Source organism: Eurosta solidaginis, chromosome 4, assembly GCF_040869045.1.
Source record: "Eurosta solidaginis isolate ZX-2024a chromosome 4, ASM4086904v1, whole genome shotgun sequence".
In the NCBI taxonomy this organism is placed as follows: Eukaryota; Metazoa; Arthropoda; class Insecta; order Diptera; family Tephritidae; genus Eurosta; species Eurosta solidaginis.
In genome coordinates, this window is record NC_090322.1 from 139,282,117 (window position 1) to 139,296,209 (window position 14,093).

The following is a 14,093-nucleotide window of genomic DNA, read 5'->3' on the forward strand; positions in this document are numbered from 1 at the left end:
AACATGTGCAAGAACCATTGTCCTCGTAGAATGAAGAAATTGAAGCCATCGATATAGGTAATAAGGCTCCTTCATGTAGATTATCTTATGTAAGGTAATAAGTGTTCTAACCTTTAAAAGGTTGTCAAAAGAAGCGTCTAGCAACTTTGCAGAATAACAGGAAACGTGATCAAGTCTATTCAGCCCGTAAACGTATTGTAGCAATGTTATTGTAGGCAACATTAAGCTTCTTTTTACTCATAGCGTCACAGTTAGAAAAAATCTCACAGCCGTAGAGGAGCGTAGGTATTAGGTACGCTTTGGATAAATGTAGTCGAATATGTAGCGGAGTGAAATACTGTGTCAACCACAGTGTACGGAGCATACCGTACACTTTTCCTACGGTACTAAAGATATGGTCTCTCCAGGACAATGTTTTGTTAAAAACTATGCCAAGATTTCTTGCCGTGTCAACATAATCTATAACAGAATTTTCAAACATAATATTGTCTAAGCCATTTGTAGCTAGCGGCTTTCTACGGATAACAATGCACTTCGACGTTCTAGGATTTAGACATAAACCGTTCATGTAAGCCCATACACCTCTTTGACTAAGGTCATGATTCAAGTTACTTATACATAAACTCATACAATTGACAGGATAGCACGTATACAATTGAACATCGACAGCATAGATATGGACGTCACAATACTTAGAGACACGAGGCAGGTCATTAATGTACAATACAAACAACAGAGGACCAAGGATTGACATTTGGGGTACACCTCGCGAAACGTCTAACAAGTTTGACTTTCTCTTATCTACACATACTGCCTGCGTTCTGCCGTCTAGATAAGATCTGATTAGGTTGGTTGCATGACTGGCAAAATTAAACATGTTTTCCAGCTTTTTACATAGTAGGGTATGGTCAACAGAGTTAAAGGCTTTGGAGTGGTCAAGAAGGGTTAGGAAAGCCATAAGTTATCATCTATGCGCTCCCGTATATCTTCTACCACAGAAATAAGTGCCGTAGTACAGCTTCTTTTTGGTCTAAAACCGGACTCATGGTCCGTTAAAAGTTTATTTACATGCACATATGTGGCGATCTGCCCATGTAGGATGCGCTCAACGACCTTAGAAAGAAAAGGCAGTATGGATATCGGCCTGTACTCTTTGTTTTGTTTGGGAATAGGGATAACTTTAACAGCTTTCCAACATTTTGGAAAGACAGAGGTGGTTAGGATAGAGTTTATTAAATAGGTTATATGGGACAGGATTACGGGTAGAATATTTTCACAAATTTTGAACAAATTCCGTCTAAACCTATAGCGGTGGACTTCACATAAAGTATGGCTTTCACAACATCACAGTCATCGACACGAACAAACTCGAGGGGACTTGCATCAACATTTACACGATCACAGTAGTTGTCAATACATACATTAGCAGCCGAGGGAGGTAACTTTAAAAAATATCATTGATATCGTTAACATCTACATCAGGGAGGACAGAGAGATCGGCTTTGGATTTGCCAATTCCAATTTACTTGATCGTATTCCAAGTTTCTTTTGAATTTAAAGCGGTGCTGAACTTATTTTCGTAGAAATGTACTTTAGCCGATCTTATGGCTTTATTGGCAGTGAGTCGTACAGCTTTGAAGCGCATGTGCATTTCCACAGTTCTGTATCTTTTCCACCGAGAATAAGCTAGATTACGCAAGTGAATTAGATGCTTAATACTAGCGTCAAACCATGGATTGCTATTGTGTTTCGTCACCTTAAGTTTCGTAGGAACGTGGTCGTCGAAGAGCTTATTTATGCTGTCTTGAAGGAACTTTGTTTGCCCATCCACCGATGCCATCGAATCATTCTCCAGTCGACAGACTCCACTGCTTCTGCAAGTGTACTATAATTTATACTTTTTAAAGTCACGATATGTAAACGAGCTCGGTGTAAACAACGTTTGAAAGTTGTAAGTAATGAATAGGAGGTCGTGTTTAGAAAAATTGGGAGGAGACAGCTGATCGTGTAGTTTCTCTGAGTCATTTACAAAGAAGAGGTCTAGCAGCGAGGAACTAGTGTTGGTAAAATGTGTTGGTATGGTAATGTTAGCAGAGAAGAGTCCCAGAGATTCCATACTTAGCTTAATACTTGAATCTACGAGCAGATTGCTATTGAGGTCACCAGCTAGGACTATATTTTCGTAATTTAAGAGTAGAGGTTGCAGAAAATCAGTAAAGTCAGCAAAATTTACTTGGCGATTAGGTCTGTATGCACAGCCGACAAGGAGCTTATCACCCTTTGATGAAAAAACATCAACGATGAAAAAAGATCAACGAATCCTCTTGATCATTTTTTTCGATGAATTTTGGTCCCGAATGAAAAAATGGTGTGGCAACCGTGATCCCTATACTTATACCAGTGTTAATAATATTCAACGGATGCATATAACTGAACCATACACCTCACAGAACTGCTTGTATCGCTTTCCTGTCAAGGGAGAGGAAAATAGGTATCCGAAAAGACTACAGGCCCATTATCTGAAAATCTATAATTTATGCTTCAGAGGCTGATATATGTGTATATTAAGTCCAACATGAATGAAGAACTATTCTCTAGAACAGGACATGCGTACAACAAATGTAGGTTGGTAGATACGGCACTGTATAGCGTGGTTATAAACATATAAACAGGCTTTGAATATAAGAAGAACGCCTTAAGACTATTATTATAAATTGCTGGGACTTTCATCGTTATCTATAAACAGGCGATGAGTATGATCCTAATTACATTGAGGTACCTGGTGCCCTAAGCAGATGGATCGGCTGCTTGTTAAATTGTAGGAAGATAACTTCGCAGTGGAGCTATATGCGGCCATAAGATAGACGACGCAGTTGCCTTCCAACAAGTAGCTCTTTTATGTGTCGAGCGTTCGGGATATACATACGTGGGCATCTAATATCAGATGGATCGCCAACGGGGAAAAATTGATATGCTCTTTTTTATTAAGAGGTAAAAGGTCCCGAATTGGCCTAGGCCAAAACTTGGAGGGATGACTCTGCAAGACGAATCTTGTACAAAATATTTACGAATCGTTCTAAATAGAACGTTATAGTGGAAGCTCAACGTGGAGCAGGGTGTGAAATGTACGTGGGGTCTATCGCCCTCTCTGTCTCTCATTGGATGTATACAGTAATTGTAGAGTCTATACAATGGAGTCCTTGTTTGGTAGACGGCCACACTAAAGTGATCCTACCTCAAAAAATTTTAGTGGGTATGCAGACTAGCAATGCTTAGCATAACAGTAGCCTTGAAAACAACCCCGAAAGCTGCACTGAATGCCATTCTGCATATTTAACCTGTAGACGTAGTGGCTGTAGACGTATGTTCCTCACATAGCGTTAACAATCCAAGTAGACTCAATGCCTGGGAGGAACTTGAGTGCAAACCATAGGACCATTAAATACTGGACAAAAAAACTGCACAATTACCTACCTGCTGTTCGATGGGGTTCTTAGAGTCACAATAGAAGTGAAAGGTAGACGTGAGGGCGCTCAAATTGCAGATGAAGCTATAAACACGCACACTGATAACTTAGGAACTATCAGGTTCAAGGTTTGAGGTATACTTCTCTGATCCGGAAATAAACAGATCTCAATAGCTGCCAATTCACTATATTTTTGTTCAGCCGATAAGAGTAGCCGTGATCAAATCAGTATAAACGCTGGAGGAAAGTAGCTGTAACCTCAGCCGCGACAAATTTTTCGCATAGCACAATATCTGAATGTGTATTAGAGTTTAAGCAAACTCTGGAAAGAATCGGGATAGGAAAAAGTATACATCCATATTGTGTTTCTGGGCACATGGCAATAGATGTAAATGAAAGAGCGAATAAGCTTATAATAAAAAGGGCGCATCCCTCGAAGCTTATACCGTAGATGTCCCAATCAGATTGGGCGAAATTAAAAGAAGGCGATATATGCACATGGCCGAGCAAGCATGAGAGGCGTGGAACCAAGGGGTTGCAAAGTTTCGAAGATCATGTGCAGGTCTTAAAACCTTAGTAGACTAGCAAAGTTACTCTTATTTTTGAAAAGAGAGGACTGTATGGTCATGATGGGTATTCTCACTCGACTCAAGCTTCTGATGTCCTCTGAAATTAGGCCTAGCCAGTGATAGCAGAGTTAAGAAGTGCGTGTTGAAGGAGGAAACAATCGATCACGTTTTGTGCTCATCCCTTGCGTCCTGCAGGCAGTGTTTGATGTATATTGGAACGATTTTACGTCATCCCTTGTCAAATTTGGTTTGGAGACAAACCGGTTTCGGTGTTGGGCAATTATCAGTGTCAAGTTTTCGTTTTCTTCTAGTGTTGTTTGCCAAGAAGATGAAGTTATTTTATAACATACATAGGTCCTGACTTTAGTCCGATAACAATATCAACTCATTCAGTTTATGCGAGGTCCTCACAGACCGGCCATTTCAACCTTACCTAAAATAGACACATTTTATGTACGCAGTTTTAACGCCCTTATCGGAAATCCGAATTTTCAATAAAAAAGGTGTAGTCACCATTGTGCTGGTATGCATTGAGAATTCATATATGTGGCGAATGTTTGAAAAAAATTTCACAATAGTAAACAGCTGCGATCACATTTTAAATCATTTACACAGTAGTTTTTTTCAAACATTTTTGTAAACGATTGACTGGTATATTGCCATGATTCAATTACTAGAGGTCATGGTGGAATCACCAGGTGAAGTAAATAAAAAAAGACGGAAGATGTACGCTATCTGAAACGGTAGTGATGTATTTTCGACGGTCAGAAGGGGTAAAATTTTTACCCGCTTTGAAGAAATAGGAGTAGAAAAATAAATACCTTGCTACGAAAGCCATTACAGAAATTGCTATTTTCAGCATATCAGTGCCACCTAACGCCAATGCAAAATTTAATACAAATTACCAGTGCGAGTTAACATTACTTTTACAATCGAATAAAAACAAAAAATTCAATTTGGCCTCTTTAGCTGACCTCAATTTCAACTGTAGTTGAAACTTTCATTGAAAAACCGGACATAAAAGAAACATGTGTTATTCATATAAAGTACATACCTATGTACGTCAGTTATTTAGTTGTACTTTTCTGCCTTTGGCGGAACTTAAATGGGTTCGGGTTCGATGAAAAGTTTTACAGTCACACTTGGAAGTGATCGTGATAGTCTTAAATCTGTTTCCTCCCTTAAAATTCATTGACATGTTCATTTCCTTTATTGATTTCTCGTTGAGAGTCGGAATTAAAAAATATGCTCTTCTAATATATAACAACAAACTTAATTAGAAGATCCCCCAAAAATTCTTGACAGTTGAATTCATGATGTATTACTAATGTTACCAAGTTATTATTTACCAAAATATATCAGGTAACAGACTAGCCGATTGGCATTCGGCCTAGAACGATAAGATGCTGATCCGAAGCGAGCTGGATTCATATATTCTAAATTACAATCCTTAAGTGTAACATCTTACTGTTCTGATTTTTAGGACCAAACAGTAACAGTGAGTTACAATTTTTTGTATATTTAGCATACCACTGTTTAGCCGAAGTTTTTTCAAAATAAGGTATAATACGACAATTTTGGGGTTCTTGTAGGAATAAAAAAACATTCATCCAAAGTCTTCACTAGTACTGTACAGGGGAAAATCCTTGGTTGAATATGACGTGAATGCAAATAATTTGTCCTTTTTCAATTTTTTTGGGAACAAATTAAACATATTTATATGGGACCCGGTCTATGAAAAGGTGGCTTATGGCTCAAAAAAGAAATTGCGAGAAACAGCTGTTAACAGCTGTTGTTTTTTAGTCATAAGCATTTTCATAGACCTGGTCACATATAATAATAATATCAACAAGTAAGGAAGGTTAAGTTCGGGTGTAACCGAACATTACATACTCAGTTGAGAGCTATGGTGACAACATAAGGGAAAATAACCATGTAGGAAAATGAACCGAGGGAAACCCTGGAATGTGTTTGTATGACATGTGTATCAAATGAAAGGCATTAAAGAGTATTTTATGAGGGAGTGGGCCATAGTTCTATAGGTGGACGCCATTTAGGGATATAGCCATAAAGGTGGATCAGGGTTGACTCTAGAATGCGTTTGTACGATATGGGTATCAAATTAAAGGTGCTAATGAGTATTTTAAAAGGGCGTGGACCTAAGTTCTATAGATGGAGGCCTTTTCGAGATATCGCCGTAAAGATGTACCAGGGGTGACTCTAGAATGCGTTTGTACGATATGGGTATCAAATGAAAGGTGTTAATGAGCATTTTAAAAGGGAGTAATCCTTAGTTCCATAGGTGGACGCCGTTTCGAGATATCGCCATAAAGGTGGACCAGGGCTGACCCTAGAATTTGTTTGCACAGTATGGGCATCAAACGAAAGGTGTTAATGAGTATTTTAAAAGGGAGTGAGCCTTAGTTCTATAGGTGGACGCCGTTTCGAGATATCGCCATAAAGGTGGACCAGGGGTGACTCTAGACTTTGTTTGTACGATATGTGTATCAAATGAAAGGTGTTAATGAGTATTTTTAAAAGGGAGTGGGCCTTCGTTTTATAGGTGTTCGCCTTTTCGAGATATCGCCATAAAGGTGGACCAGGGGTGACTTTAGAATTTCTTTGTATGATATGGGTATCAAATGAAAGGTGTTAATGATTATTTTAAAAGGGCGTGGGGCTTAGTTCCATAGGTGGACCCCTTTTCGAGATATCGCCATAAAGGTGGACCAGGGGTGACTCTAGAATTCGTTTGTGCAATATGGGTATCAAACGAAAGGAGTTAATGAGTATTTTAAGAGGGAGTGGGCCTTAGTTCTATAGGTGGACGCCTTTTCGAGATATCGCCATAAAGATGGACCAGGTGTGACTCTAGAATGGGTTTGTACGATATGGGTATCAAATGAAAGGTGTTAATAAGTATTTTAAAAGGGAGTAATCCTTAGTTCCATAGGTGGACGCCGTTTCGAGATATCGCCATAAAGGTGGGCCAGGGGTGACTCTAGAATTCGTTTGTGCAATATGGGTATCAAACGAAAGGAGTTAATGAGTATTTTAAGAGGGAGTGGGCCTTTCTGGACCAGGGGTGACTCTAGACTTTGTTTGTACGATATGGGTATCAAATGAAAGGTGTTAATGAGTATTTTTAAAAGGGAGTGGGCCTTCGTTCTATAGGTGTTCGCCTTTTCGAAATATCGCCATAAAGGTGGACCAGGGGTGACTCTAGAATGAGTTTGTACGATATGGGTATCAAATTAAAGGTATTAATGAGAGTTTTAAAAGGGAGTGGTGGTAGTTGTATATGTGAAGGCGTTTTCCAGATATCGACCAAAATGTGGACCAGGGTGACCCAGAACATCATCTGTTGGATACCGCTTATTTATTTATATATGTAATACCTGCCAAGATTTTAAGGGTTTCTTAGTTCGCCCTGCAGAACTTTTTCATTTTCTTCTACTTAATATGGTAGGTGTCACAACCATTTTATAAAGTTTTTTCTAAAGTTATATTTCGCGTCAATAAAACAATGCAATTACCTTACCATATTTCATCCCTTTTTTCGTATTTGGTATAGAATTATGGCATTTTTTTCATTTTTCGTAATTTTCGATATCGAAAAAGTGGGCGTGGTCATAGTCGGATTTCGTTCATTTTTCATACCAAGATAAAGTGAGTTCAGATAAGTACGTGAACTGAGTTTAGTAATGATATATCGATTTTTGCTCAAGTTATCGTGTTAACGGCCATGCGGAAGGACAGACGGACGACTGTGTATAAAAACTGGGCGTGACATCAACCGATTTCGCCCATTTTCACAGAAAACAGTTAACGTCATAAAATCTATGCCCCTACCAAATTTCAAAAGGAGTGGTTAATTTTTGTTCGACTTATGGCGTTAAAAGTATCCTAGACAAATTAAATGAAAAAGGGCGGAGCCACTCCCATTTTTAAATTTTCTTTTATTTTTGTATTTTGTTGCCCCATATCATTACTGGAGTTGAATCTTAACATAATTTACTTATATACTGTAAAGATATTAAATTTTTTGTTAAAATTTTACTTTAAAAAAAAAATTTTTTTTTTAAGTGGGCGTGGTCCTTCTCCGATTTTGCTAATTTTTGTTAAGCGTACATATAGTAATAAGAGTAACGTTCCTGCCAAATTTCATCATGATATCTTCAACGACTGCCAAATTACAGCTTGCAAAACTTTTAAATTACCTTCTTTTAAAAATGGGCGGTGCCACGCCCATTGTTCAAAATTTTACTAATTTTCTATTTTGCGTCATAAGTTCAACTCATCTACCAAGTTTCGTCGCTTTATCGGTCTTTTGTAATGAATTATCGCACTTTTTCGGTTTTTCGAAATTTTCGATATCGAAAAAGTGGGCGGGGTTATAGTCCGATATCGTTCATTTTAAATAGCGATCTGAGATGAGTGATCAGGAACCTACATACCAAATTTCATCAAGATACCTCAAAATTTACTCAAGTTATCGTGTTAACGGACGGACGGACGGACATGGCTCAATCAAATTTTTTTTCGATCCTGATTATTTGATATATGGAAGTCTATATCTATCTCGATTCCTTTATATATGTACAACCAACCGTTATCCAATCAAACTTAATATACTCTGTGAGCTCTGCTCAACTGAGTATAAAAATATGGAAGTATTAGTTTAGCACGGCCTTACTTATGGAAGAGAACACCAAAGATACCCTAACTGATGAATTTCTATAATTAAATCCAGTAAGGTCCATCGATATTCACGTCATAGTTTATGTGAAAAAAGTACTATAAGTGGCATATTTTACTCCTGAAAAATGCAAAAAGCAACACTTTTTCGGGGACAACATTGGTGGAAAATTTTCAGACAGAACAAAGAAGAATTTAGAGCGAGGCAATTGACGGCTTACTTCACCTGGTTATTCCACCATGCTAGAGGTTTGTTCTTTAATGTCAGCAGAACTTTGACTTTCCCAAATTAAAAGAATCAGGACGAGTTGCTTTGACGAAGCAAGGAAAGCATTCATTCATTCCTCTTCAGCGAAAATTGTAGTAGAAAAGTAGCTTAAGTAGTATACTGGTAGTGATAGTAATTTTTCAAATGTCAACAGGTTTTGGGGAAATTATAAATTTTTTACTCAATATTTTGTGAAAAGATAAAGAGTTACATATGGATATCAAGGCGAATTCAGTACCAGGTGTTGTTATCCCATCAGCTGATTGCTTCTTCTTGATTATTTTCCATACAACGCCTTGTACAGCAATGTGTCAGTTAATCGAAATAAATGAAAATTTTCTTTTGACTTGACATTCTTCTGGACGGCGAATTGGTCGAATTCGCTTTGCCACCACCTGATATGGATTGGTCTTGTATGGATATTATTTTGGTCATTATTTCAGAATTTGTTTAACAACGCCGTACTTAGTCAAAACCACACTATTTCAGAGTTTGTTTCGAAACCGCGCCATCTCAGCATAAATGCATACATTTTGACATGATATAGTTCATTTATTATGGTGTTTTTGAAACAAATCCTGAGAAAGGAAACTTTTGGGTGTAGAAAATGTAGAAACACACTTATATTTTGTTTTTGTATGTAGACAACTAAATGGAAAACTTTCTACGTTTTCTATGATTTCTAGACAGAGAGATTATCCTAATCGATTTTAGATTAATTTTAAAATTAACAGTTGATAATGAATATTTACAATTCTATACATACATCCAGATGCATCAATTCAGACTATGCGTATCGAAATGGGGATAGGTGATGACGCGGCGCTAATATGCAGACATTATGACAAAGAAAAAATCTATTTTCAACAACAGCCGGGCCAAAACATTCCACCTATTGTAAGTACATACGTACCAGCTGTAGATTATATTATTTAAAGTTTCTTAAACACAATTTCTACGAATGAAATGTCACCTTGACTGATTACATTGACGTTAACAATGGGCGCTTTCAACACAATTATTGATCCATAGTGTATCATATCCACAATGTATTGATTTCTGAGCGCTAAAAACGTTGTCGATAACAGTTTTTTGAAAAAAAAAATAATATATATACATGAAATTTTTACAATCAAATGAAAATTTTTTTAGTAGGTCATGAAAAAACCTTTAAAATCAAAGTCGAAAAAAGTAAAAAAAAAAAAAAAATGAAATTTCGCAGGCTCGAAAATTATTTTTTTGGGTATGCGGAGTGGAACTTTTTTTCCTGAGCCCAAATCTTATGGAAAAAGCGATGGCACGATATCGGTTAATAAATCGACCCAGTCTACTGAGTATACATTCGCTCAACGTGTTTATTCGGCTGTCTGGCAGTTCTTTGACATTGGTTATATATGTATATTCCTTTTCCTTTATTATCAATTTTTAGGGATAATGTATCAACAAAAATTGTGTTTACTGAAAGCGCCCAATCTCAATGTAAACACAAGCTTAGTCTTTGTAAAACGTATGTTTTTTTTTTTTTGGTTTTCAATTTGTATGGCTGGGCAGTCCACCCATATGGCCAGGGTAATCAAAAACAGCATGAGTTGCCAAAAACTTGTTGGTGTTTGAGATTTTTACTAATTCTTTTAATTAAAATTTGTTTGTATATATATTTATATATATATATTTTTTATAATCAACACAAAGATTTTTCCCTTTTATTCTCATTTAATATTTGTTGTAAATTCTTAGTGTCTTTCTTTTTCGCTCCATATTTAGTGTTTAGGTTGTTACATTTTAGTAAAAAGTTTCCGTCACATTAGTTGTCATATTATAACAATTTTATGCAAAATCTGATTATATGTATATGTCTGTAAATTTATGTATTACTAGTTTCTATTTAATCACATATATGTTCCGTTAGATTAATCTCTTAACAATGTGTATATATCCATGATTCAATATGCATAGCAGCTTATATGTTAGTTTGTGATTACTCTTGTGTCAACATTTTTTGTTTAGTTATTTCTTAAACGAATGTTAATTTCACTTTATAATTTTTGCTCAATTAAGTTTTTCCATAAGTTTTTTTTGGTAATAGTCATGCTATATGGAGCATACATGTACGATGCAAATGCAGGCGTAACGTGTAATATTGTTATATGTACTGTATGGAGTACTAGAAAATGTATAAGTGGGAGCGTAATGTATAATATTGGTATGCTGTATGGGGTATTAAAGAATGATAGCGTAAGTATAGCGCAAAGTGGTACATGGTAGAGATGATATTAGCGAAATCATACAGCAACTCAAGGAAAACATGTCACCTACGTATAAATTAAAGTTTCCGAGGGTATACACAATTTTTGTGCATGCAAATGCTTGAACAGATGTATACACTGCTGTATTGTTGGCAATAGAACGCCAGAGCAAACATGAGAAAATTCGTGATTTTTATTATTGATACAAAATTTGTTTACAAAAACAAATCACGTGGTTCGGTATTCAGGTTTAAGTTGAAATCCGGGCCCGTATTGCGTTATACAATCCGTGATCGAAATCAATTTTTTAAATCGCGATAGCATTGAAACGGTGATTGAGGAAATAGCGGCGACAAGTACTTATTAGATTCACAATGTGTTATCATTTTTACGAAAAGGTTGACAGTTTCATATTTATCTTTTGTATGAAATACGTGATCGTATAACAGGTTGCGGGCCCAGTTTCTTTGTAGGATTTTGTTGGTTGTAACATCTTTGTACGTTATTTGGTTAGATTTATATAAAGCAATAAAGTGCAAACAAAAAAAAAAATAATAAAATAAAATAAAAAAAGTGAAATAACATAAAATAAAATGAAATGAAATGTACAAAAATAAAATAACATAACATAGAATAAACAAAAATTAAATAAACTAAATTGAAATAAAATTAAGTAAAATAAAATAAAATTAAATAATATAAAATTCATTTAAATTAATAATTAGAACACTCAAATAAATTAAATAAAGTTAGATTAAATAAAATTAAATAAAAAATAAAATTAAATCGGTGTTTATCTTTTTTTATCAAAAAGTATTGGATTTTTCATCGAACAATTATCGATATATTATCAATATGTTATCGAATTCTTAAAGAATTTTAACCAATATCTTATCGGAGTATTATAGAAAAGCTATCGATTTGTTATCAAAAAGTCTTTGATTACTTGCCAAAGAGATTTCGATGTATTACAAAGAGTATATCAATTTATTTTCTAAAACTTATGGATTTACTATCAGAATGTTTCCAATTTGTTCTCGGCATGTATCGATTTGTTAACGACGACTCGTCGGCTTTTTATGATACAGATACCTATGAAACTTTAATATAAAATCTATGGCAAATGTGTTATCCTTCTATGGCAAGCCGATAAGAAACCAATAAGCCGATGTCTCGGCAATAAAAAGTCGACTACAAACCGATATGCCGACTACAAACCGATAAGCCCATTATAAAACCATATGGAACGAAGCTCTTCTTAAAAAGCCCGAACCTATTAGTTTCTGGAAAAGTTACCTCTGTTGTGGTTCAACTTCAACCTCCGGGAAAGCTCTTGAAAAAAAATACATACATATAGGTCTGGTAAATGCTTACACATCGAATTTCACGAGTGCTCGCGCCGTTTTATAAACAAGAAAAAACAATTGTAGGTCAATGTAAGCGTAAACTAAAATTTCTTATCCTGAGTAAAAATAGTTTTGTCCCCAAGAATGCTGTTGCAATGTCTTATAGGCAATGTGTTATGCAGAAATTTATTATGCCATACAACCATTTACTTGCTGGTCAGCCATTCAACGGGCATTGAACGTCCTCCACTGGAAATACTTGCAATTTGTGGAAACTTGTTAACGCGAAGCCTGTCTCCTACGATTATATTTAATGTACATGCTTATGTAGGTATTAGAGCACGATCGAAGAAGTCGGATTTTTTAGCCGAATGTTCGGTTTCTGTGTAGCTAACAATCGACTGATTATTGATGTCTTTAGTGACTTTGGGTGGCACCATAAGAGTTTAAAAACGTTCGTATTGAGCAAAGAACAATTCTCTTTTGACAATATGATAAACAAGTAAGGAAGTCTAAGTTCGGGTAAAACCGAACATTACATACCCAGCTGCCCACTTCAAATGCTGTTGTTGTTTGTTTTGTGTGCTCAATAGTGTTACAAGCCTGCGCAATAATACATATGCATATGGTTTTATTCTGAACTAATTTTTCTTCGAGTTATGGCTCCGAAAACATAGAAAATTTAGGGCGGTGCCACGCCCATTTTTTTAGATTTGAAGTTTTTCCTATTTATTGTTATAAATCCACTTGGGAAATGAAATACCATTGATATAAAGCTCGTTTTTGCAAAGATATACCTTATTTTATTCGTCCACGACCCTTTTAAAAATCTTTTATATAAAAGTGGGCGTGGTCCTTAACCGATCTCGTTATAATTGATTTTATCACATTTTAAAACATTTTTTTATTATTTTTATCAATAGTCGCAATATCAGTCCACACGTCAAATTTCAACATTCTAGGTATATTATTACTAAATAATCTTGTTTTTTGTGTTTTCCAAAATGTTATATATATAAAAAGTGGGCGTGGTTATCATCCGATTTTTCGCTCATTTTCAATACCAATCTATTCTGGGTCCAGATAAGCTCGGACAGACGTACGGACAGACGGGCGGACGGACATGGCTCAATAAAATTTTTTTCGATACTGATGATTTTGATATAATAAAGTCTATATCTATCTCGATTCCTTTATACCTGTACAACCAACCGTTATCCAATCAAAGTTATAATACCCTGTGTACAAGTACCGCTGGGTATAAAAATAACAAAAGAAATACTTGGACTTGTGCTTTCTAAGGACTTAAAACCTTGATCAGATAATGCACAGATCAGATAATAACAAGCATCACAAGCTCTCTGAGAGCACAAGTCAATCCGACGTAATGGACGATCAGTGGAATCTAGTGGATCTCTAGAGTGGAAAACGACTGGCACAGTGAAGAATGCCGAAAGAAAAAACGCTGCCTACGGGCTACTAAAAGAGAACGCAAAAAGA

General features: G+C 35.9%; 1 protein-coding gene across 15 annotated transcripts in view; it reads left to right on the plus strand.

The window, feature by feature from the left end:
• Positions 1-14,093, plus strand: part of LOC137250391 (cytokine receptor-like) — a 243,328-nt gene that overhangs the window by 127,491 nt on the left and 101,744 nt on the right. For all 15 annotated transcript variants that reach the window (XM_067783093.1, XM_067783085.1, XM_067783097.1 and 12 more), the window contains one exon: positions 9,774-9,898. In XM_067783093.1, the coding sequence (XP_067639194.1) occupies positions 9,774-9,898 (125 nt within the window). The remainder of the gene's footprint in view (positions 1-9,773; positions 9,899-14,093) is intronic.